Raw genomic sequence first — 24,887 nt, 5'->3', positions numbered from 1 at the left:
TGAAGTTTTCTCTTTCACTGGAGTGGCAGGAAGGTACTGATCAGACCTATGTACTAAGATTACTGTTTACTGAGGACATATCCCAGAAATATCTATTGAATACCCACTCTGAGGAAGAGTTATCACTTGGTCTGAAAATCTGTCACATGACACAACCCAAGTTTGGGATTTTCCTTCCTTAGTGTGACTTAGTGGTGCAATATAGGTCCCTGAATTTTAGGCTTAGTTTTCCAACAAGTCCATTATTATTCTAAGCAGGTTCTTTAATTCATTTGAAGTTTGAGAATCAGTTTCTTAATCTGTGTGTGGGAAAGGATTTAATGTTTATTATATGAAAAATTTACCATAGGGAATAATGACCAGGTGTAAAAAAATTCGCTCCTTTCATTTGTGGTTCAACTATAGTAATAATTCTTTTTGGTATTTACATTCTTAAACTACCAATAAGATAATATCCTTCTTAGCTCTTTTTTATTCAGGTACAACAAGTTGCTCCTGGTGAATCTGACCCTGGGTAGCACTGGCTAACCTCAGGATATTTGCTTTGGCCACAGTGATCAGGGAACATTCCAAATCCGTGGCTATATCATTTGAATTTGACAATTCTGTAAGAAACTGTTAATATAATATTGACAGCCCAAGTCCAAAATGTTTCTGTTTTTCTCTTAGGAATTTATGTTTTACCTCGTAAAGCACCTCAGTTTATCACCTCTGGGGAGCCCTCCAATGGGCTTCAATATTGTAGAAATAATACGAGAACCACCATAACGGTAAACTAGCATTTATTAAGCCAGGCACTAACTAAAAATTTTGTAGTTTAGGAAACTGAGGCTCAGAGAAACATTTTCTAAGATAAACTCCGTTAACCACTCTAAATGTTTTCATCAGAATTATCTTAACCACTGAAATAGTAATAGCCAACTAATGTAGCATTCTGTCACATAACCTCATCATTCCAGTAAGTCCAAGAGTCTGTTTTCTGATTTAAATAAAAAAATTTGTCACTGCCTTTTAACAGTTTGTCTTTGAAGCTACCAAATACGTTATTGAATCATCTGCATTTTGTATATACATTTTTTCCTTTCATATGGTTATTAAAAATGTTAAAGAACACTAGGCAGCCTTTTGGTAATTTCATCAGGGCAGTCAACGAAGTATTCAGAGTCAACCTTCAACATGAAGTTGGAAAATACTTGGTGGTCTGGCATTTAAACACTGCCAGTGGTCAATTAAGTATCAATAAACAAGGTGAATGTAAATGTCGATACCAAATATCGCATACCATGTTTTCACCTCACCCTCCACCGTTGTAATCCTATGAAGAATATTTTCAGGATGTAAAGTGAGAAAACGGGCCGGGGGGCGTGGGGGGGGGATTCTCAAGGTCAAGCGAAGGCGAAAACAACGAATTTAAGGCAAACCTCTTTAAGACATTGACAACGCTGGTATCGAGTTGTTTTTTTTTTTAATGCACTAACCCGGCACCCAAAAGCGAATCCAGGAGACACCACGAGAGACAGCCTCGTCCAACCCCAGGCCTGAGGGTATCGGCCGGCTGTCCGCGGACACTCGCAGCCGGCACCAGCCGACCAGGACACCCGCAGCGGCGGAAACAAACTCGCTCCGCCCAGCCCAGGCGACGTCAGCGCCCCGCCCCAGCCCCCCACTCCCGCCCGGCCCCGGGGACCCCCGCCCCACAAAGGGGTGCAAACCCCAAGCGCGAGAGGAGAAAGAGGAGGTGCCAGCCGCCGCCACTGCCCTTCGCGAACCAGGCCGTCAGCCCCGCCCCCGCCGGCCCGGCCAACCCCGCCGGCGGAGACCCAGGCGCAACCGCCCGCGCCGCCCCTCCCCCCAGCGGCCAGGCCGGCGCGAGCCCCCACCCCACCCACGCTAGAGCGGCCTCGAGCCCGGAGGACACCGCCCCCGCACACCGGCCGCCGCCGCGCGGAGCCCCATGGGAGCTGGAGTCCTCATGGTGGCCTTTGTGCGCCGCTCTGGCGAGGCCGCGACTACGACCCCCACAATGCTCTGCGCCCGGCTCGCGCCACGCCCCCGCGACCCCCGCCTTCCAGATGCCGCCGAACTACATTTCCCGACAGCCCCCGCGGCTCTCCCGCCCTCCCTCCCGAGACACGAGCCGAACTGGGCGTCAGGTCGGGGAGCCGGTCGGGTTCCCGCTCGCCGCCGCCGCCCCCCGCAGCGACTCTCCCGCCTCTCCCGCCGCGGGAGCTGCGTCGCCCACTCTGCTCGGCTGTGGAGCCGCCAGTCCGGGAGCACAGAGCCCGGGACGCGACACGCCGAGCCCCTCATCACCTTCGGCCGGGGCGACCCCTCCCCGGTCCGCCCTCGCCTTACGCAGCCGTCGGAGCCCCCAGCCCAGAGCGGCGCCGCGGCCGCATCTCGGCCCCTGCACTCCCGCAGCCGCCGCCCCCCGCCCGGAACATGGACTCCGACTCCTGCGCCGCCGCCTTCCACCCGGAGGTGAGTGAGAGCTGCGTCCGGATCGCCCCCGACCCCCTCAGCCGTGATCTTGCGCTCTCCGGGAATCCGGACCCCTAGCCTCCCCGAGTGCCGCCTTCCCGCTCCCCCAGCTTTCCCTCGTCGCCCCCCCGGGAGCCCCACCCCCGCCCCCTGCTCGGGCCCGCGCCTCAGTGTCCCTTTCCCGGACGTCCGCGTCCTCCCCGCGCCCTTTCCTCAGGGCCGCTGCGCCCACCCCTCTCCCCCGGGACGCTCCTCTCCGGCCTCGGGTAGCCCCGGACCTGTCGGCGCCCCCAGCCCCTCCCCGCCGGCCTGCTTACTCCGTCCCCGCCCGGGGACGCCGTCCAAGCCGCCTCCCGCTTCGCGCTCGCGCTCTTCTCGGAGGAGTTCCCCTCCCCCCTCCCCCCTCCCGGGGGCTCGAGGCCCCCTCAGACCGGACTCGGCTCAGCGCAGCCCCCGCTGCTCCCCTAATCCCCCGGGCCCGGCGGCCCGCGCCCCGCCCCCTGACTCCGCGCGAGGCCCGGTCGGTCCCCGCCGCCCCCGGTGCTCGGGGGCCGCGTCCTTAGGGGTCCCCATCCCTTCCAGAAACTCGGGCCTGGTCGACCCCCAACCCCCAACCATCCCCAGGCGAGCTCGCCGCCCCCTGCGGGGCCTCCGCCCCCCCCCCCCGGCCCCCGCCCGCGGGCTCTGTTCGCTCCGCCCCGACTACTCACTCCCCCTCCTTCCGGGGATCGGCCCTCGGTACTCCCGGCCGTCCCCCCGCGGCGGCCCCGCGGTCCCCTCCCCCCGCGGAGGCTTGCCAGGGTTTCGGGTGCGGGTCCGGCCACCGCGGGCGGGCGGGTGGGGGAGGGGAGGCGGCGCCGGGCTCTCGCGCATCTCGTTGCGCCCCGGTGGCTTCGGGGAGCCGCCCCGGGATCCCCAAATTCTGCCCGGCGCCCCCTCCTACATCCCTGCGGGATGGGCCCCGCACCTTCCGGGCCGAGTGCCGGCGGGGGGCGGCTTCCGCAGGAGCGCGGGGAGGGGGCCGTACCGCCATCTGCTTTCCCTGAAGGCGGCCTGGCGGGCGGGGTGGGGGTGGCGCGGCCCCCACAGCAGACCCCGCGCCGTGTCGCCGCCCGCTGGGCTGGAGGGCGCCGCCGCCTTCCGCCGTGTGTCCCGGCTCCCAACCCGCTTCTGCACGGTCCCCGCCGAAATAAAAGTTCTCCCCGGAGTTTGAGCACCGGGGCTTCGGCCCTCCCACCCCGGCCGGCCGGCGTTTCCCGGGCTGGGCGCCGCATCTCGCACATGCGGGAAACGCCCGGGCACCGCGCTGCGTTTGCCTCAGCTGACTTACTGAGCGGCCTTCGGGGTCTGAGGGGATCGAGGGTATGTGGTTTGCCAGAACCAAGTTGAGAAAATTCTTTTAAAAAGTGGATTCTGGAATAAAACCTGTGGGCCACACGCCTGTGCCTCGCGGCTCTCCGCGGCCTCTGCGGGACGGGAGGGCCCAGGTGCCCTGCTCGCCCTGCTCCTGCATTTCCCCGCAGGCTTGCACCTAGCGGGGCCCTGGGCCCCAGGCTCTGGGAAGATTAGCTGAGCACCTAGGTAGGGATGGGGAGTGTGCGGAGTGATAAAAGTGCTCAAAGGGAGTCTCCGTAAACTTGCCGGTCGAATAAACAGTAATAAAGCACAGCTGTTTTGCCTGGAAGCAAATAAGGGCTCTTTTTCCCATTGTAGGCTCCTAGGAGAAAATCCCTTCTTGTTATGGGTGTTCCTAGATTGAATGAGGGAGGGACTCACAAGCAGAAATCTCTAGTATTGCATCTTAAATGTGCAGCTAAAGCTGGCAGGAATTCTTCTAGATATTCTCTGAGTTAGGAAACGTTTGGGTGCATGGCACCCCGACTGTTGGAGGAGCGGAGGGGACCCTAAGGCCACCCTGGCTGGGCGGGGGTCAATTGGGATTCAGCTCCTGGGTCCCTCCCAGGTCCTAAGGAAGATTAATCTTCTGAGAGACGTGAGTGATTTTTGAAATCGCTTAAAATACTTTACTTACAGCTGTAGCAGCCGTTTATATTCAAAATGGAAAAATTTAGCAAAAAAACTAGTTATTAGAGCTCCTGATAGGCCTGCAGAGACTAACAGATAAGGTCAGAAAATGCCACATGAGTGCTAAGAAATAGACTTTTGTACCAGCTTTTATCTCCCAGCCAGTTTCCCAGCATTCTTGGCATAAAAATCTTAATACTCCTCTTTCAACTTTCTGAAAGTGGTGTTATTTCTTGACCTGAACTTACCTTATCTTGTTTCTAGACTGTCTGTAAATCTAACAGTTTTTTGAGTGGTGGACGATAAAAGCTCCAGCTTGCTTTGTTTTGTTTCTGTGATTCCATACAGAAGTGTCTCCTTCAAACATACTCTCTTTTCTCCCCTGGTAACAGGAATACTCCCCCAGTTACAAGAGGCGCAGGACTGTGGAGGACTTCAACAAATTCTGCACCTTTGTCTTGGCCTATGCTGGATACATCCCTTATCCGAAGGAGGTAATCTTCTGAGCGTTGGAGACCTTCCTTGTGGGGCAGTCAGGCCAGGCGCCCTCTCTGCAGGCCCTGGGTGCCTGAACAGACAGTGGGGCTGTGGATGTGGAAGGTGTTGCTTGGGAGGACTTCAGGCAGTGGTCCCGCAGAACTGTTTCTTGGGAACAGATCAGCCAGGGAGTTGGTTCCTAAAACTGCAATAGAAACTGCAGGCTTGTCTAGAAATGGCTTGATAAACTTTTAGAATTTATTTGTAAATATTGCCTTTGACATCTGCTTGCTGTTATTAATGGCCAATAATTGCTGAGTGTTTGTTATGTCCAGACCTTGTTCTTGGCCCTTATATTGCTATGAGGTAGGGACTATTTTTTATTCCCAGCTTAAAGATGAGGACACTGAGGTGCATCGAGGGAACTGCCTTGTTCTAGGTCACCAGCTAATTAGTGGTAGAGCTTAGGGTTCAAGGAGATATGTGGACAAGGGGTGCACACCCTGCCTCTCTGGCAGCCTCCTGGTTGCTGTGAGGACCACACACCGAAGCCTTCAGGGACTCGTGGTTAGAAGCCACACAGGAGAAGAGTTTTCCATTTTCCCTGCTGAGAGAGGGCAGACTGGGCAGAGCTGGTGTGGGGCCCCAGTGTCAGAAGACTTGTTCATATTGGATTAAGCTAAAAGTAAAAGAATCCAGAATTTCTAGGATTCCAAATCCCAGCACTGGTTTATTATTTCCACTTGCCACACGGTGGATAACGCTTGCCTTGTACGAAGCTGCGTTCCACTATTTGAAGGTAACGTGCTCGAATGATCTGAAGGAGCCATAGAGTTCAGCTCACTGCTTTGGGGCAGTAATTACCTGCTTTGATTTTGCAATATTTTGGGATGTCTCCAGTTTTTTAAAAGTGTCAGGAAATTCTCAAAGCTAATTTAAATTCAGTTAATTAAAAATATATATCTCTTGGGAAGGCAAACGGAAGGAGAGATTTTACAATCAGGGAGAGGTAAGAGGACATGAGAGGGCGTCTGTCGTGTCTTTTCCACAGATGCCTGTTGAATGTTGGCTGATTTCCTGGCTGAGGGTTCAGCAAGGGAAGGTATTTTCGCCTGTTGTGGCGTCATATTAAACAAGTAATGATGCTGCTGTTTCTCTGAGAACTGAGCAGCCCAGGGCTGTGCGAACACATCGCTGGAGGCGTGCCCTGGCTGGGGGAGGGCCGGGGTTGCTCTGCCAAGGGCTGGTCTCAATAATCAGAACCTGCCACCTCTGCCTCCATCCTTGTAGGAACTCCCTTTGAGGAGCAGCCCCAGCCCTGCCAACAGCACCTCTGGCACCATCGACAGTGACAGCTGGGACACTGGTTTCACCGACATTGCGTCCTCGGTGCCCTTGCCAGTCTCTGACCGCTGCTTTAGCCACCTGCAGCCCACTCTGTTGCAGCGAGCCAAGCCCAGCAACTTCCTGCTGGACAGAAAGAAGACGGACAAGCTGAAGAAGAAGAAGAAGAGGAAGCGAAGGGATAGCGACGTGCCCGAGAAGGACGGGTACAGGGGTGGCTTGCTGAAGCTAGACGCTGCTGATCCGTACGGGGAGACCCCCACGAGTCCCACCTTGCAGGATATTCCCCAGGCCCCCAGCGACCCCTGCTCAGGCTGGGACTCCGACACACCCTCGAGTGGATCTTGTGCCACGGTGTCACCTGATCAGGTCAAAGAAATAAAAACTGAAGGCAAACGGACTATCGTCCGGCAGGGAAAGCAGGTGGTGTTCCGAGACGAGGACAGCACTGGCAATGATGAGGACATAATGGTGGACTCAGGTAAGTGTCCCTGAAGGACCCACTTGTTTGCTGGTGGTTAGAAGAGAGGTTATTTTAAGTGCTCATCTCTCTGGGGCAGAGGGTCGGGTCCCTTCCATGGATTGTGGCAGCAGAGTGCCCCACCATCTCCAGGGAGCAGGAAAGTGCAGGAAGGTGGATATGTACCGAGGGTCTCAGGAAGGGGTCAACGCTGCTAGAGAGAGCCATGTGGCCCATAAGTAAGCGTCTCCTGGTTAATAGCTGGTCGCCCCACACTTCAGTGCCTTTTGTGCATTTTCTGCATTTTTCAGAGAGAAGTATCGTTAAGTGACATTGAAAGCATTTTTGTTAGTGGAGTAACAGGTCTCATCGACACTCTCCTTGTTGGATGCGCAGCTTCCTGGTGGAGAGGGGCTGAAAGTTATTTTCCATCCTCATGTGTTTCTTTCCTTCCAGATGATGATTCCTGGGACCTTGTCACCTGCTTCTGCATGAAGCCGTTTGCGGGCCGCCCCATGATTGAGTGTAATGAGTGTCACACCTGGATTCACCTCTCCTGTGCAAAAATCCGGAAATCCAACGTTCCAGAAGTGTTTGTCTGCCAAAAGTGCCGGGACTCCAAGTTTGACATCCGCCGCTCCAACCGCTCCCGCATGGGCTCCCGGAAGCTGTTTCTGGACTGACTGCTGGTGGGCGAGGAGGCTGCCGCGAGGAATCCGAAGGGACGGTGGGCTTTCTGGCCCCTCTGTTAGTTGAGCACAGAACTCTCCGCTCTGGTGCGGGCAGATCCCTGCCATTCAGGTGCCTAAGCAAAAGGACAGGCTGTCCAAGGTAGAAACTGTACATAGTGACCGAATAAAATCTTCGTTGGCCAAAGCTGCTGCCAGAGCTGTGTTCTCTGCAGTGGAGGTGGACTAAACACCTAAGTGCAGTGGGTTTGGTTCAGCTGAAAATGAGGGTACATGGTAGTTGTGAGTTTTTGCTATCATTGTTAACAAGTTCCTGCCGACTGGAACAAGTGCTTAGCTGTTATTCCTGCTTCCACTGTGTTGGGGAGAGGAGTTGTTCGGTTTCCCCGGCCTGTTAATGAACAGCCATATGTGTAAGTTTTTTCTTGTGTGTTAAGTCTTTTACCAAAAGTGTCTGTACAGCACCCATCAGAGCTGCCCTAGTGGGCTGTCATCCAAAGGAGCCCTCTGGCCTCACTCTGAGAGGAGCCATGCGGTGGCAGGCTACCTCGTGGTTCTTAGGTTTCCTTCTGTTTGTTAAAAGGGACAGTGTGGCCACTTCTCTGTGGCAAGGGGGTTGGTTGGTGGGTTGAGGTGGCCCGTGTTCATTACTCAGTTTTCTGTTTTGCACGATGTAAAAAAACCTGTCTTTTTGCACGATACAGCCAAAAGTACTGGCCGATTCCTTGCTGAGTGCCCTTTTCCAGGTGGTGTGTGAGGTGTTGGGGTGAGGCCTAGGCTAGCGGGTTCCGTGTGTGGGGGCATTTAGGTTCATTCCTCGTCTCTTCCCCTCACCTTACTCTGGTAGAATCATAAAAGACAGGCAATCACTGGGACCCAAATGGTGTTCCTCTGAATTAATGGTAAAGGAAAAGTGGGAGGAAGGCCTCTGTTTATGCGTGGGTTTTAGTATGCCCTTTACACAGGCTGGCCTGCTGGTTCCACAGGGCAAGGTTGAGACTTGAGTCCTTTTTTTGGTTTACGTTGGTGAGTGAGTGATAGGGTAACAGAGGCCTTCAGGAATATAGCATTGAACTGTGGCGGAGCTCCTTAGATCTCCACTGGCATCCTGAACTGGGGAGGCCCTTGTGAGGGCCAACTCTGGAGAAACCAGGGCGTTTGCACCAGAAGCCCCTGCAGAACTCTGTGCAAGGGCCTTGTACCCCAGGACACTGGTGGTTCTGGGGCTGGGAGGAGAGGAGGGCTTCAGCTTTCTCCAAAATTGATAATTGGTTTTTAGCAGTTCAAGTTCTTGTTCTCAAACATGTTTTGTAAATTGATGGGTATGTTTTCATAAGCATTGTTTCTCGTAAGGCATGGAAAGGGAAGAATGCCCAAGTTAGTCATGTTTATTTGCAGCAGGATGGGCCTGTGGGATCCCTGCCAGGGGCTTCCCCTTCATGTGGCACCTTTGTGCGGGGCCACCAGGCACACTTTCCACGTTCTCACTGAAGGAACAAGGGGTTTGAACCATAATTTGGCTATTCAGAGCCCATGTTTTGTCCTAGTATCTTTCACGCTTGTCCAGTCAACTGTCTTATTTTTTTAAAAATACTCTGTTGCTTGTATTAACATACAGGTAGAGAGAAAGTTTCTGAAACCTAGTTTATTGTGAAGCTTCCCAAGGGAGATGTTGTTCTGTAGAGAAAATAGTAAGCTGGTTTAGAAACAATCTTCTCTCCAGACAGTTATCTGGCTCTGACTAGGGCAGACATCCAGGACAAGGCGGAGAGGAATTTGCCAAAGATCTGCCCCGTGACAATGCCTGTCCAGTGTCTTCACCATGACAATAACCAAAGTTTCAAAGTGTTTTTCTTCTTTTTTAAAAAACTCCACAAGATTTTTAAAGTGCATGTGAAGAATATGACCGATTTTAGAGTGGACCTGGCAATTGTTACATGTGCTGAAGGTTTGATGCCTCTGGAATGCGTTTGATACTCACCGCCATTTCTGTTTCCTTGATTGCATTTTTGTTCTTTTAACAGATCCCTGTGGGTGGTGTCTTAAAAAGTCAGACACCTTGGTTTTTGTGTTAGATTGAACTGGGCAGCTGCAATCAGTTTCTATATGCAAATTAGGCATGACCCATCCAGGGGCTCCTGGTTGGTGGCTAATGAAGGGAGGGAAAGATGTTACCCCCAAAGTAGGCCCCTCCCATGGGCTTTGGCCAGGCCAGACACTTAACATCGTTTACATGGTTCTGTGTAATTTTAAAGTTTATGTGTATAAAGCGAAGCTGTTTCTGTGAAACTGTATATTTTGTAAATAAATATATTGCTACTTTGAGGTTCATGTCTAGCTTCAGGTGCTTGTGTTCTGCGCTGAAGGACAATTGTGTTTCTCCTCCCCTCATCACCTCCCTAAACTATGATCACCTGAGGACTCTGGGAAGTTAAAAAGTCTGAGTTTGTGTTTAGCAAACTGAATAATGCCCAGGGCTCTTAAAATACTTTTCTAGTGAATTCTTCAGAAACAAACTATAGTATGAGTAGACATGAATAGCTTTCAGTTTCTTTGTCAAATTCTGGATTAGCTGCTTAAACCCTGGCGCGTGGTGCGCCTGCTTTGTGAGGCTGCAGCCTCCGAGGCGCTGGGAGCCCGGGATGGGACTGTCCCCTCCGGTGCTCACTTTGCCCATCTGCTCTTGGGGTTCCCAGTGGCTGATCCTCTACTGGCCTCTTATCTGAGACCAATGGTGGCCAGCTAGACCCTCCTCCAGCGACATCAGAGGAGCCAAAACCTGCTTATTAACACCTCTCGAGGCCTTAATACTGACTAAAGTGGGGGTTGGGTCTTCTTGGTTTCCAGGGGTCCAAAGCTATTGGTGGCGTGTCTTGCGTGGGGGGCGGAGGGTCAAAGCAAGGTGACGGGCGACTGGCTGTAGCGAATCGAGGTGAGACTTGCACCGGCCCAAGCTTGGGGGTTGGGCTTCGGGCTTGAGTTGGGGCCGCGACCACCCCTCGACGTGGCGCCCAGGGCCCACCCGACCCTGGGGCGACGCCAGTCGCGGGGACCTCCGGTGAGCGCGCCCTGGAGCCAGGCCAGGCCCGCCTCCCGCTCTCGGCGCCCCGCCCCGGCCCCGCCCCGCCTGCGCGGCTTGCGGGCGCCGCCGCCGCCATCTTTGTTAGGGGCACCGGGCCTGGCCTGGAGATGCCGAAGTCGTGCGCGGCCCGGCAGTGCTGCAACCGCTACAACAGCCGCAGGAAGCAGCTCACCTTCCACCGGTGAGAGGCGGGGGCGCCGGGGGCGCCGGGGGCGCGGGAGGCCCGGACCTGGGGCCCCCGGAGGAGCTCGGCGGCCTCGGCGCGCAGAGCGGGGACGCTGGGGAGGCCCGAGGACGTGCGGCCGCCGGGCCCGCGGGACGGGCAGGGGTCCTGGGCCCACGAGGCCAGCGCCGCCTTGGCCTGGCCTCGGGGACAGCGGCGGAGCAGCCGGCCCGCGGCCGCACGGCTTTCTGGAATGACTTTGGGGTTTGGGCGTGTATGGCCCGGCTGGCGTCTCCTCCCGCGTTCCCAGCCGCGGCCGGGAACGTCGCAGGTGCTCGGCGGGAGGAATGCGCCGTGGGGCGGTGGTCGGCCTTGCGGCGTGCTGGCGCCCTGCAAAAACCGCGCCGTGCGTCATGTCGTGAAGGGAGAACCTGGGGCGGCTGCAGTGGAGGAAGGAGAACCCTCCAGGGGTGTCGGTGTCAGGGCGGTGGGGAAGGGACTTGGCGGGGGCGTGGGAGATGGTGGAGACTTCGGAGTCCGCCCTCGCCTTCCCCAGCGCGCCCAGTCTGCCGCCCTGCCCAGCAGAGCGCGTCCTCGCCCTCCGGCGCACAGGGGAATGTTGCACACTTTCTCCAAGGTTTCTCTGCCCCCTTAACAGCACAGCTCCTCAGGGTGGCTTGAGCTCGTTGTTCCCATTCCCTCTCCCCCTCCCCATGACACTCTGTTTTGTAATAAATGCTTTGATTGAAGTATAACATGCATAAAAATGAACAGATCATAAGTACCCAGCCCAACGAGTTTTCACCAAGTGAGCACCATTGAATTAGAACGTTACCAGCCCCCGGAGACCCCGCACCGAGACCACCTTCTCCCGCCTCCCCACGGAGAGCTGTGGGCTGCCTTCTATCAGAGTGGCCCGCAGTTCATTCCATTTGATCACTGCATAGTGCTCCGTTAAATGCATATGCCGGGCCGGGCGCGGTGGCTCACGCCTGTAATCCTAGCACTCTGGGAGGTCGAGGTGGGCGGGTTGTTTGAGCTCAGGAGTTCAAGACCAGCCTGAGCAAGAGCGAGACCCCGTCTCTACTAAAAATAGAAAGAAATTATAGGGATAGCTAAAAAACATTATATAGAAAAAATTAGCCGGGCGTGGTGTCACATGCCTGTGGTCCCAACTACTTGGGAGGCTGAGGCAGGAGGATTGCTTGAGCCCAGGAATTTGAGGTTGCTGTGAGCTAGGCTGACGCCATGGCACTCTAGCCCAGGTAACAGAGTGAGACTCTGTCTCAAAAAAAAAAAAAAAAAAATGCATATACCGGAATTTATCTGTTTTACAATTGAAGCGAATTTGAGTGGCCCTATTTTTTGGCTGTGACAGCCACACTGTCCTGGACAGCCTTGCTGGGACTTGTCTTCTGGTGCATGCATCCACCTGTTTCTGCTGGGTATGTACCTGGGGATGGGGTTGTCTCCTGTACTCTCTTGAAGCCATTCCCACAGCTCCCACAAAAGAGCAATGTCCAGTCACCAGTGAGCCTTATGATGCCAGATCCAGGGGTCTGTCCTCATCATAGTCGGCCTCTGTAGCATTTGACACAACTGATCATTGACCCCTGGATTGCTTTTCCCACTTTGCCTATAGGACACTTCTTTGCCCTCTTCCTTTGTCACAGGTGTTGGAGCACTTGGGGTGTGGGCCATGGCCTAGTCATGGTCCCCATACAAGCTTGCCACCGAGGGCACCAATCTCATCCAGGTTTATGGGTTATGCAGGGTCCATCCCACATTGACATCTCCAGACACGTGTGCCCACCTGCCACTCCAGCCCATAGACAATCTAAAAAGCACCTCAAATTTAACACCTAACATACAAAACAAACTTCTGATCCCCTAACCTGCTCCTTCTATAGCCACTACCACCTGAAACACAAACCTCCTTCCTTCTCTATTCCATGGTCCACAGGCAAACCTTGCTGCACGGCTTTCAGAATGCATCCAGCTCCGCCCTCTCATGGTTTACCAGCCATCATCCCTTTCTAGGAGGTAGGGTCCTTGAGAGTGGGGACTTTCTTATTCACTCTCACATACCAGCGCCAAGAACCGGCCCTGCACGTGGCAGGCTCCTGAAGCAATGAATGAAGGCTCCTGGCAAATGGAGCTTCAAAAACAGCTAACTTGGGCACATGGGTCATGTTCATGGTCTCAGGTTTCCTATTAAGGATGCTGTTAAATCGCCATGACAGAAGCTTCCAGAAATTCGATGTGATTTAACAAAGTACTGAATTTCCAGAGCTGCCCAGTGAAATACTCTATGGTGGTGTGGAAATTCTACGAGATCTGAAGTGCGGAATTCAGTTTTGCTGGATCTCTCACGTTCCTGCCTCGGCCCATAGGTTCCCATTCAGCCGCCCGGAGCTGCTGAAGGAATGGGTGCTGAACATTGGCCGGGGCAACTTCAAGCCCAAGCAGCACACGGTCATCTGCTCTGAACACTTCAAGCCTGAGTGCTTCAGTGCCTTTGGGAACCGCAAGAACCTGAAGCACAACGCCGTACCCACGGTGTTTGCCTTTCAGGACCCCACGCAGGTAGGGACATGAGGCTGCCTTTTTGTCTTTGCAGATCCAGTCCGCACAATCCACCGAACAGTTGGGGTGGGGAGGGGGAGGTGGTGACATTTGCAGGCAAAGTGGAGGCCAAGAATTACAGTGAAAGCAGCATTGTCAAGCCTCTGTGGTCCAGAGCCCTGTGTCCCTGCTGGCCATGACCTTTGCTTTAAGAGAAGTCCTAATTTAATGCCACTTTAAAAATAAGTCATGCTCCATACCAGGATGCTGTTGAAGAAGCCGGCTGGCACATGTGCCAGGAGCTCGGTCCTCTCTGTTTTGCCGACTGGGTCTCCCGTGGGCTCGAGACCAGCAGGCTCAGTATTGCATTCAGAGGCAGTGCTCTGTGTCCAAGCAGCCAGTCAGGGCTTGGCAGTGGGCACCACTGTCACTTAGGTCCTGCCGCCTGCTGCTGGGCCTGTGCTGACTGGTGAAGGCAGACAGCTGGGTCGGGAGAACTGAAGGATGTTGCCAGGGCAGTGGTGGAGGGAGAGCTGGGGACAGTGGGCATAGGCTTGCGGTGGAAGAGATTTGGGCCCGTTCAGGAACAGTACTGATCCAGGCTGGAGGGTCACCCGATGCTGGTTCTGGTCAGGGCCCCCTTCTGGGTTTGCAGGGGGCGGACAGCAGAGTGGGGGGCAGGTGCTCTCCCGTGTCTTCTCCTGCAGTCACGAATCCCACCAGGAGGGCTCCACTCTCATGACCTAGTTACCTCCAAAAGGCCTCACCTCCTAGCACCATCATGTTGGGGGCCATGAGTGTCAACATGGCAGTTTTGGGGGGACATAAACATTCAGTCCATGGCAGTGGGAGGATTGTGGCTTTGGAAGGCTCCGTCTGGCCACAGGCAGAGAGTGCCTTGGTTGGAAGCTGTGTCCTAGCTGAGTGTAGTCGCGGCCTCAGCTGAAGGTGGGATGCAGGGAGGAGGCAGGTGGACATGTGGACGGACTCTGCAGACCTGGCAGGCTGGGGTGGTCAGGGAGGCGGAGCTCGCTGAGCCCCTGGCGAGTGTGGTTGGCCCCCTGGGGAGTTCGGTCCCATATGTGTGGATTTGATATACCCACGGGATACTGAGGTGGACACATCTGGGTGGGGGCAGGGTGTGCGGGTTTGGCTTAGGAGAGAGCTCACGGACAGCTGGATGCTGAAGCCACGAGGAGGGACTCTGTTGAATCCGAGTGTGGGTGCACGGGATGCACCCGCTGCAACAGGAAGGCAAAGCAGGGGTGGGACAAGCATGAGGCCAGCAGGTACCTGTGCTCCCTGATTTCATTGAGGGAAGGGAGCCCAGAGTGGAAGGGTGGAAACGGGGAGCCAGACTGCAGGGCTAGCGTGGCGGATGCGTGTTGGCAAACGTGCCCCAGGTGGCCATAGCTGCTGTCCCTGCTCCTAAGTCCTCCAGGAAGGCCCTCCCCTGCACCCTGCTGGCCCTCCCGCCCCTTGGTCTTCTAGCACCTGCTCCGCTTCACTTTTCCTTCAGGTTTCGGTCTCCTCCCTTGAATGTAAGCTCCACGAGGGCCGGGACTTCGTTTCCCTGCTGTATGTCCAACCAGCGCGTCGCCTGGCACAAAGTGGGTGCATGTTTGTTAATAAATGGGGTACAGTTTAGTCCCTTTCACATATTTGTGTAAAATGTTTGTTCCTGAAATAAGGTTATGGTTTAGCAACTGGGGTTGGGGACATCTGCAGTCGTAGTCCTTCGTGCTTCTGCTGCCAGGCTGGTAGGAGAAGCTGATTGTGGCCCCTTTCGGCTCAGGCAGGGTCTGCTCTAAGGTCACCACACCTGGCAGGCCTGGGGACTAGGGGCTCTGCACTGGTGGTGCCAAGGGTGAGATGAGTGTTCTGCCACGTGCTGTCACTCCTAGGACAAACATTTATTGAGGAAGGATGCCAGCCCTGGGGTGACATGCATGAATTAGGTCTCTGGCTTGATAGGGACCTTCTCAGGGGCCACTGACCATGATTTGGGAACATCTTTGGAGGAGAACACCAAGTAGGTGGCGTGAGCCGGGCCGGGCCTCTGGTCAGTTTAATTGAACAAACGCTTCTTAGACATGGCAGACACTGGGCTGAGCGTGGGGACTGTGAGGGGACTGAGGCTTGCGCCTGGCTGTGAGGGATCTTGGGGTCCGCAGCTCTTCTTGTCCTCCCGAGCAAGCGGCCATGCAGCCGTCTGCATCCGCTCGTGTGTGTCTCTTGCAGCTGGTGAGGGAGAACACAGACCCTGCTGGCGAGAGAGGAAATGCCAACTCGCAGAAAGAAAAGGTGCGTCAGGTCCCGTTCACCTGGATGTTGACATCCTGCTGTGGGTGGAAACAGAGCAGGTAGCATCTGCCCGGCAAGGCCTGCCGGGCTCTGCCGTTTTCCTAGCAAGGGGAGGCCCAAGCTCTTAGGCTTCCTGCCTTCTTTGCAATATTGTAGAAATCCCCGTTGATAGTGAGGCTCGTGCCTGGTTTCTTGCGGCTCCCGTTCCAGTGTGTAGTAGGGAGAAGATGGCTGTTTAGGCTGCTGCAGACCCGGGAGCTGGTCCCCTGGCTGTAGCCACCTCCCCAGATGGCGTGAAGGGATTACTCGGGATGGACAGGGAACAGCTGGGGTGGATCCCGTGTCTGCAGCCACCACCTGCCTGATTGCACCCTGCTGTCCCCAGGTCCTCCCTGAGGCAGGGGCTGAGGAGCACAGCCTAGGGAGAAACATGGACACCGCACTTGAAGAGCTTCAGCTGCCCCCTAATACCGAAGGCCCCACAAAGCAGGTAAGACGTGGGGTTGGGTACGAAGGCAGCACGTGGTGGGTCAGTCTCAGCCCGAGATGATTGCTCCAGACACAGTGGAAACTGGTGCCCAAAGAACCTGCCACATGAGAACCGCCACGAGCAGGGTATGGAGTCTTAATTTCTGAGCTTCCCAGTAAAATTGACCCCCGTGATTTGGGCATACTTGGATTTCAGAAGAGCAGGAAGCCAGTCCTGCCGCGCAGGGTTGGTGCTGTGCCTCCCACCGCCCCATAGTGGCTTTTGCCTTTGGGCAGCTGTCAGCTCTCACTCCCCTCTGTCCTCAGGTGTTGCCGCACAGACCGGAAACAGCAGAGGCTCCGGGGCGGCCGGGCAGCCTCACAGGGCTGAGAAGGCCGCCCCCCAGGCAGCCGTCTGACCACAGCTACGCCCTTTTAGACTTAGATGCCCTGAAAAAAAAACTCTTCCTCACTCTGAAGGAAAACGACAAGCTCCGGAGGCGCCTGAAGGCCCAGAGGATGGCGATGCGGAGGATGTCCAGCCGCCTCCGCGCCCACAGAGCGGGGCAGCGGGGACCCCAGGCCAGGCCTCGGCCAGAGCAGCGGAGCTGAGCCCGACAGGTTCTGGGTCGTGGGGGCAGCAGTAGCCCCGGGGCCAGGCGTTGGGTTTGGGGCTCTGGCTGTGGGTATTTCTGTCTGCTGCCGACATGGAGAGCCCTGGCAGCGAGCTTGCTGGACACGGGATTGAGACAGTAGCCAAGCTAGCTGGTGAAGAGCCCGAACACTGCTGTGACGTTGAGAGGCCTGAGGCAGGGATCCCTGGGCGTGACGAGCTTAGTCCTCCTGTGGTAAGAGAAGGGCAGTCTGAGGCCGGCTTCTGGACTGCCGTCCCTCCGGCACACGCAGTCAGCGCTGCGCGTCCCTGAGGGAGCGGTGGCTGACTCTGCGGCAGGGCGAGTGGGTCCCCTCCGTCAGCCCGGACAGCTGGCTCAAGACTGGCTCAAGACGGCAAGAGCGGCCTCTGTTCTAAGGAGCAGCTCCTCTCCTGGCCTGAGTGAGCAACAGACATAATAAAGTGTCTTTCTGTACTGTGGTACGTCCTCCTTCATTCAGAGTTTTCTCTTCTGCTGTTTCCCTGCTCCCAAGACTGCCTGCCTATTTCCTGTTAGAGTGGGTGGGGTGGGACTACCAAAAAAAATTGTGCTTTTTGTTAAGAAAGAGAAACTAAAAATCCTGATTGATTTCTTTACTTTGGGTGCTATTTCTTAGCAAATGTTTAACACAGAAAATGGAACCACAGCTTCAAGTTGAGCCTCATCGTCTACATGGGGTTGACCAGTGAAGAACAGAGGACGGAGAGAGGCCTCCAGGGAGGGGCACTCCCTTTGCTCCCTCCTAAAACTGAACCCGCAGGCCGGGCGCGGTGGTGTGTGCCTGTGTCCCAGCTGCTCGGGTGCTGTGGCAGAACACACAGATAAACCGAAAAATACTATCCTCGGCTTTCAGGAAAGGTTTATTGTGGTAAGATAGTGCCTTCCGTACAACTTCGAACGCAACAGAGACATTGGTGCCCAAAAGAACCGCCTGCAGCAGAGGGTGCCCAGGCCGCATCCAGAGTCGGCTCATGCAACACGGTAGGTACTGCGCGGCCCGCGGTCAGTGGGGCAGTCGGAGAAACTTTCTTTTAAGATGGAGATGATAAATTATTACAGAATTGGACCACCTGAACTGCTGTTAGAAACTGGAAGGAGGAGGTTGTTGGCTATTATACCAGTGCCAGGGGGTGAAGCCTGGTGTTAGCAATAGTTCAGGGCAGCTGGAGGCCAGAGCAGCCGTCACCCCCAGGGCCAACTGTTGTGGCCACTGGCCTTGTAGCACCTGCTGGGAGGTGTCCGCAAGAGCGAGTGACCACTGCCACTTCCAGGACCCAGGCGACAGGCCTCAGCTCTTCAGGTAACTGCTTATGGTAGGGGTCTGCTGACGCCCACGACATTGTGCATCCAGAGTGGGCAGGTACAGAGAGGCTCCTGGAGCAAAGACAGCCCCAAAAGGAGTCCCCGTGTGCAGGGGTGGGCCCCGCCAGGAGTGGGGAGCAGCAGTGCCACCTGCTGGGCGCTGCAGGCCAGCGCTGGTGTCCACACTTCGGTTTGGCGTGTCGGACCCCTGGTCTTGTCGCTCCCCTGACCTAATGCTTGGCCTGTCCCTGCGAACTTCTCATCCCAGCACTGTGCTCTGGAGGCGGTGGGCACAGGTGGACCAGGCTGTGCCTGGTGGGGCAGGGATGGAGGGACGCAGGTCAGCTCACATGCGCTGGCAGCCGGGTGTTTTCCCACAGGGATACAGGAAGCAACCCATGACGGGGATGGGCCCAGGGACCAGGAGTTACACCAAACTGTCCCTAGCCAGGGGCTGGTGGAATGATTTGAAAAGCTCTGGGAGCGGGGAAAAAAGACTAATTTTCCAAACCCGTTTGTTCTCAGATAGAAAGCAGTTTTATAAACCCACAGTCCTTTCCAGATTGACTTGGTAATATTTCAGCAGAAAAAGGTGGTTTCTGGGAAGTCGACCAGACACATGTTCCCTTGATCCGGAGGCCGTGGCATGTGAGAGCGCCTGCCTGCCTTTGTGTTTGTTTCCCCCCGTCACTGTGATGTTAGGAGTTCACAGTCCCAGGTGTGGGGCAGGGTGTGCCACAAAGACCCCCAGACAGGACCGACAACCAGCGGTGGCTGCAGTCAGCACACATGCTGAAGACCCTGGGGGGGACCTAGGAGAGTCGGGGGCCAGGGCACGTGCCTCCAGGAACATGATCCTTGGGAACACAGCCATGGGCCATGCTGTGGTCTGGTCCAGGGTGGGGCTGCCTCGGTCCTACCCACAGCACCTACAAAAGCTGAGGTGTCTGTGTGTTCTTTCACATAATTGATATGGTATCACCTTTTATAGGAATAATAGAAAATAAAAACATCTGATGTCTGGGTTTTCTCCCTGCTTCCAAATTTGTAGACTCCCAGGACAAGATTTTTTGCAGCCTTTTAAAAATCTGGTTCTCAAGCAGTTTATCCATCTGTGTCGATCCTGTGAGCTGTAAAAGACAAGACAGACACAGGCCATCAGAAGGTGACTGTTTCCACACTCCTTTCTATTAATACTTGAGGGGTGCAGCAGTCATCCGATGGACCAGCAGCTGTCTGGGCCCCAGAGCACACACTGCGCAGAATCAGCTGCTTCTGGAACATGGAGGTTTGCTTTCCTGCCCAGCCAGCAAAGCTGGAGTGGCCAAGCCAACAGCTCACTCTAATTCCACCATGAAGGCTAAAGTCCCCTCCTCAGGGCACAAATCATGGGCTCTGAGCGAGACAGGAAGCCCAGCCAGTTGACCTCCCTAATCCCAGGTGACAACCGAGGGATGGTGGTCATCAGCCCACATGCTGAGCAGCCACTTCAATGTCTCTGCCCCCAGCAGGTGCCCATGGCAGGTGACTGCAAAGGGGCAGCTACTCACACTGCTTTGGTATCCGAAGGGCCTCACTGTCCAGCACCATCACCTGATGCAGAACACCTCGGAACTGATAAAGCACTTTCAGGTTCTTCTCTTCACCCACACACGGGTCATAAAACCCAGGAAGCCCAGCCTGCAACCAAAAGATTGTTACTCTAAAGACAGTTCGAAACCCAGCACGAACTCCTCCCTACTACCACCTCGGGTACAGCGTGGAAGATGCAAACTTTGGAGCTTGAAGAAAAAGAAATGAGAATCTAAAAAAGTTGCCTGTGTACTCCTAGACGTGCCTCTCAATAGCGGCCCCTTCCTCACGGTAAACAGACCCCTGTCTTCACAGATGCCCTGCTGAGACAGAGACGCTGGACGACGTCTTTAGGAGTCAGGAGTTCTTTGGCCTCAGCTAACCTGCATGTTAATTCTGGACAGTCCACGCCCAGGCTCCAGAGGTGAGACTTACATATGTTACAAATGACCTCATGCTCTTTCTGGAACAAGGCAAAAACAAATAGAATGCCGATGCCATGAAGGCAGACGCGCGTTCTGTCTGTGCTGTGCCGGCACATGGCAGGGGCTCAGTAAAGACTTGTTGAGTGGGTGGATGGATGCATGGATGGACTGAATGGCTCCGGTGTGGATACCGTCTGCGTGTTGGCAACATGAAAGATTCCATGGCAAGGGGCCGCGACTGTCTCTGTCAGCCTGAACCTACACCCCAAGCTGCCTCTTTCTGTCTGGATCTTGCGAGCGAGCACGTGGCACGTGGCGGCTGGCGTGTGGTACCTTGGAGGCCTCTGTGAGGATGAGCTTCGAGTCCTTCACCAGGCACTGCAGGGGCACAGTCACGTCGATCACCTTCGCCTTCTCGTTTTTCTTGCTCTTGTCGTTGACGAACTTCCCGTACCAGGCGTTCACGATGATGAGCCCTGCGGACGGGCTCGGTCAGGGCAGCGGCAGGCATGTGCCCTGAGCAGCCGCAGGCCCCCAGCGCCCACCCTGGCCCCCGAGAGGACACGCCTTCTCACCCATTCTGGACTCCTCTGCCTCGATTATCCTTCGGACAGATTCCTGCATCAACCGAACCTGCCAAAGAATGAGGGTGACCACTGTTAGGTCCCCAGAGGGTTTGTTCCACCTGCTCAGAGGGCCGCAGACATGCAGCCCTTGTCCACGCCAACACACCTGCTCAGGGTAAGGGCGAGAGCAGGACACCTCAAGAACTTGGCTCCCCAACTGGCTTGCTTTGAAACCCTTAGTCCCAGAGTAGGCAGCTCGGGGTCAGCAGGTGAAGACATACCTGAAATGCCACGAGCCCCACCTGTGACCCCAGTGGGAGCAAGAGCCTCTCACTTCCCCTTCTAGGGATCGTGAATAGGTGGGTAGGCTTCATCGACCCAATACAGTCATACTGAATACATTGTCAGCATTTAAAAATAGAGAGATTTCACACAAGCAGCTGGACCCCAGCTCCCCTTGAGAAAGGACCAGCGCTCTCCCATGGCACCGTTCCGCCAGGCAGAGCTGTACTGACCCTCAGATGGGCGCATGCTGGCCGGGCTGCACACACAGCCCAGGGCACACTGCGGGCCGCCTGCCCGGGGGGCTGCACATGCATTTCGGCCCTTCAGACCACAGGGACAGTGTGCCTGCCATTTATCCAGGACGTCTCTGTTCCCTCATGGTCCGTAAAAGGCAAAAACAGAGGACAATACCTACCACTTTTCAAAACCCTTGTTATATCATATGCTGAGGGTAACTGTGTGTAATCTTTAGGACAGGGACTGAAGTTCCCAGCCTTGCGTCCTGGAAACAATATGAAGACTAAAATGGTGAATGAAGCCGTTGAGGAAGAAAAGCCTAAAACCTAAGGCCCCCAAAACCAGCACGCAGGGTGTGAAGTGTGTTCCCACACAGCCCCAGCATGAGGACAGACAGGAGCATTCACTGTGTCCTGTGTCCCGCACGAGCAGCAGGACGATTCTCAGAGGCCAAGAGGGGTGGAGGCCTGGCAGGGCGGCGCTGACGGAGCACTCACAGCGGCTTCCGCCTCCTGCTTCTTCTGCAGAATGTCGGTAGCGGCACTTTCCCTTTGCTTCTCCAATTCCCTTGCGCAAGAAGAACACAGTCCACACGTTAGCCTGGTGTTGCCCAGCAGTGCGCCCAGCAGAGCCCCTTGTCTGGACCTGAGCCCAGCAAACAGTCTGTGATCTTACTGGATTTCTAGTTCTAAAACTTTAAAAAATATTTCCAAGACAGTCTCAGGCAAGTGTGCTAGTCACAGGCCTGCAGCTCTCATTTTGTCCCCGGATGGCTCTGCCTCCCCTCCTCACTGGAGCCCACAGATCACCCACTGGAAAGAAGACCCCACCTGAAAGAATCTCAGGAGATTCCACCAGCCTTCTGGGATTATTAAATGACACTTTCAGTGATAGGAAAAATGAATACAACTTTAGACACATAGATACACTTTCCTACAGCAAAGTAGAGGGACCTGGGTCAGCACACACCTGTCCCATCAGAAGACTGGACCCAGTACCTTCTCTGTTCCAAGCCTCAAGCCTCTGGGGAAATTAGGACCCTGAATTATAGTAATTCAAACGCTAGAAGAGCCTAGAGAAAGATGTTTTCCTCCTTTCTCTGAGACTCTCCAAGTGCAATGCTTTATTAAATCAGATCATTATAAGTAACAAACCTAAACCACCCCCCAGATTTCTGTAGAGATGTTCTCACTAAGAGTTTAGATTTAATGTCATACTCCAGTAGATTATAGGAAACTGCAAAATAAATTGCATTTCTGTGACTTCCAAGACTATAGTTAATGCATGTCTCTTATATAAGAACCCAGAACTCATTCCTCCGAAACTTAGGGCCAGGAAGGAAATGATTAGAATGAGAAAAAGGAAAAGTTTTTAATTCTTGGGGTCATGGTTTTAGAGTCTTAACAATTTTATAAACCAACTCTAGTCCTTTCTGAAAGCAGGAATGACAGATGAAGGGATGACATCGGTCCTACTACTGATGGTGAAAACACAGTTAACATTCACTGAGTACTCTGCATGGCCCAGACACTACACTAAGCACTTTACATGTATCAATTAATTTAATTTTCCTAATAACCCTACAGGGTAGATTCTGTTATTATTTCCATTTTAAAGACGAGGACACTGAAGCACAGGGTTTAGTGACATTCCCATGACACGTCATAAACTCACTTCTCTTTTTGAGCCCTGAGGTATGGTTTGATGATCAGACGGTGCATAGCAAAGTAGACCACGAGAGGCCCGACGGTGGCGTAGAACACGGCGCTGGGCAGGAGCTGATCCGTCAGATGGACGGGGAAGAAGTACGTCTGACTGGCCCTGTTTAACCTGGGCGGGGAAAACACAGAGCACCCAGGACGAGTTAGGTTTCCCAGGAAAGAGTAACAGGGGAGTCAGTCACAGGAAAATCTCGCTCAGATCCACCGAACACAAGTTAACGGGAGCCCAGAAGTCTGCTTGTTTCATAATCCACTCCCCTTTGCCAGTTCCCTATTCTAAAGTTTGGCTGCTGGATTTGACACATGTGACAGAAGAACTGTCCTCACTCTGACCTCAAGGTCAGAGGGCGATACAACAAAGTAATGCTTTGCCACAGTAAACGTCCCCTATGGTTGCATTAGGTCAGAAGCCCTAGAAGGCGGGAATGGACACTCTTCCAGGTATCCTGGAGACAGAATCATATCTCAATCCTTAACTGACGTGTTTGAAATAAGTTTGTGAAGAATTCAAAAGTTAGCAAGTTACGGAGGTTCTGCTTCCAGTAATGCCTGAGTAGCTTCTACTGGACCAGTCTGTGAACTCTGGGCCACATACAGGCCACAAAGGCTTTATGGTACTGAAGAGATGCTACAAGGCAGCAGATACTGAAGGAGGAGGGCTGCAACTTAGAAGAATGGAACGGGACTGGCAAGTTTCCTAGATTTTTTTTTTTTTTAACAGCTTTTAGCCTGAGACTAAATCTCAGTCAGTACCATCTGGGCTGGCTAAAACTTGGAAAGACACTTGTAGTCATATTAGATCGAAGAACCAGAGCTCAGAGTTTGGGATAACCATAGCAGCTAGAAAGGAGAACAGTCCCCCATAAAGAAAGCCAGAGATGCAGAGCACCAAACTGTGTATATGAATGTGGCGCAAATCTCCAGCTGACCCCTGATCTGTCAAGTGGCCTAGCTAAGGCTAAAATCATTCTACTGAGGTTTCTGGTTGCTGCCACCACAGGTGAGTCAGAGTCTGCAGTCTGAGTTCAGCCAAATTAACTGTCTTCTAAAATGAAAAATCAATACTTTTTTGAGAAACAAAAGAATACAGTTTCTACCATACATTCTACAATGTATCATTCATAATACTCAGTATGTAATATAAACTCCTTTCTATACATACACACATGCCTGCGTCCACACACACACATATATACATACATGAGAAAAATAAACAGAGGCCAATCCCAGATGATCTAGATGTTGGAATTAGTGGATAAGGATTTTAAGTAGCCATTTGAACTATATTCGAAGACATATATGAAAATATGCTTGTAAAGAATGAAAAAGAGGCCAGTTGCAGTGGTTCATGCCTATAATCCCAGCACTTTGGGACGCCTAGGCAGGAGGATTGCATGAGGCCAGGAGTTCGAGACCAGCCTGGGCAACATCACTAGACTCTGTGTCTCTGCAAACCATAAAAAAATTAGCTGGGTGTGGTGGTGCACACCCCTGTAGTCCTAGCTACTCAGGAGGCTGAGGTGGGAGGACTGCTTGAGCCCAAGAGCTCAGGGTTGCAGTGAGCTATGATTGGGCCACTGCACTCCAGCCTGGGTGACAGAGTAAATAAAACCCTGTCTCTTTAAAAAAAAAACCAAAACCCCAAAAAACCATATATATAATTATATATATTTATAAAATGTATGTAGATAAAATATAATAAATGAACAAAAATAAAAGCAGAATAAGGGAAAAATGAGACATTTTCCAGTTAAAGATTACTAAGAGGACATCACTGGCAGACTTACAGCTATAAGAAAGCTAAAGAAAGTTCTTCGGGCCAAAGAAACTAACACCAGAAGGAAACATATTTTTAGGACATGGGGAGAAGGAAAACTGACCTAGAAGTTTTTGAGGTTCTTTCATTTTATATGTAATACAGTATTAGCTTGAAATAGACTATGAAAGGTTAGTAATGTGTATTGTAATCCCTACTGTAACTTAAAAAAAAATGCAAAAGGTATCACTAAAATGCCAACAGATAAATTAAAAAGAAATACTAAAAATATTCAACTAATATAAAAAGAAG

The 24,887-nt window shown here is 53.6% G+C and overlaps 3 protein-coding genes across 3 annotated transcripts in view; 2 read left to right on the top strand and 1 right to left on the bottom strand.

Annotated features, from left to right (window-relative positions):
* The first annotated feature begins 2,093 nt into the window (after positions 1-2,093).
* PHF13 (PHD finger protein 13) lies at positions 2,094-9,807 on the top strand. The gene is made up of 4 exons (XM_045546251.1): positions 2,094-2,481; positions 4,899-5,000; positions 6,274-6,808; positions 7,244-9,807. The coding sequence occupies exons 1-4, from the start codon at positions 2,443-2,445 to the stop codon at positions 7,468-7,470; spliced, it is 903 nt and encodes a 300-aa protein (XP_045402207.1). The 5' UTR covers positions 2,094-2,442; the 3' UTR covers positions 7,471-9,807.
* Positions 9,808-10,621: 814 nt separating this feature from the next.
* On the top strand, positions 10,622-17,151 carry THAP3 (THAP domain containing 3). The gene is made up of 5 exons (XM_045546250.1): positions 10,622-10,739; positions 13,115-13,307; positions 15,528-15,590; positions 15,976-16,080; positions 16,386-17,151. Exons 1-5 carry the CDS (start codon positions 10,666-10,668, stop codon positions 16,668-16,670), a joined length of 720 nt encoding a protein of 239 aa, XP_045402206.1. The 5' UTR covers positions 10,622-10,665; the 3' UTR covers positions 16,671-17,151.
* A 402-nt stretch (positions 17,152-17,553) lies between these two features.
* The window catches only part of DNAJC11 (DnaJ heat shock protein family (Hsp40) member C11), a 64,325-nt gene continuing 56,991 nt past the window's right edge, over positions 17,554-24,887 (bottom strand). Inside the window, exons 11-16 of the mRNA XM_045546249.1 lie at positions 22,773-22,928; positions 21,596-21,665; positions 20,586-20,643; positions 20,344-20,486; positions 19,564-19,693; positions 17,554-19,143 (exon numbers count right to left, since the gene is read on the bottom strand). Coding sequence (XP_045402205.1) covers positions 19,118-19,143; positions 19,564-19,693; positions 20,344-20,486; positions 20,586-20,643; positions 21,596-21,665; positions 22,773-22,928 — 583 coding nt within the window. The 3' untranslated portion in view covers positions 17,554-19,117. The remainder of the gene's footprint in view (positions 19,144-19,563; positions 19,694-20,343; positions 20,487-20,585; positions 20,644-21,595; positions 21,666-22,772; positions 22,929-24,887) is intronic.

The sequence above is a fragment of the Lemur catta genome, chromosome 3 (assembly GCF_020740605.2).
Source record: "Lemur catta isolate mLemCat1 chromosome 3, mLemCat1.pri, whole genome shotgun sequence".
NCBI classification, from domain to species: Eukaryota; Metazoa; Chordata; class Mammalia; order Primates; family Lemuridae; genus Lemur; species Lemur catta.
Note: the sequence above shows the minus strand (reverse complement) of the source record. Positions and strands in the feature narration are given on the sequence as shown.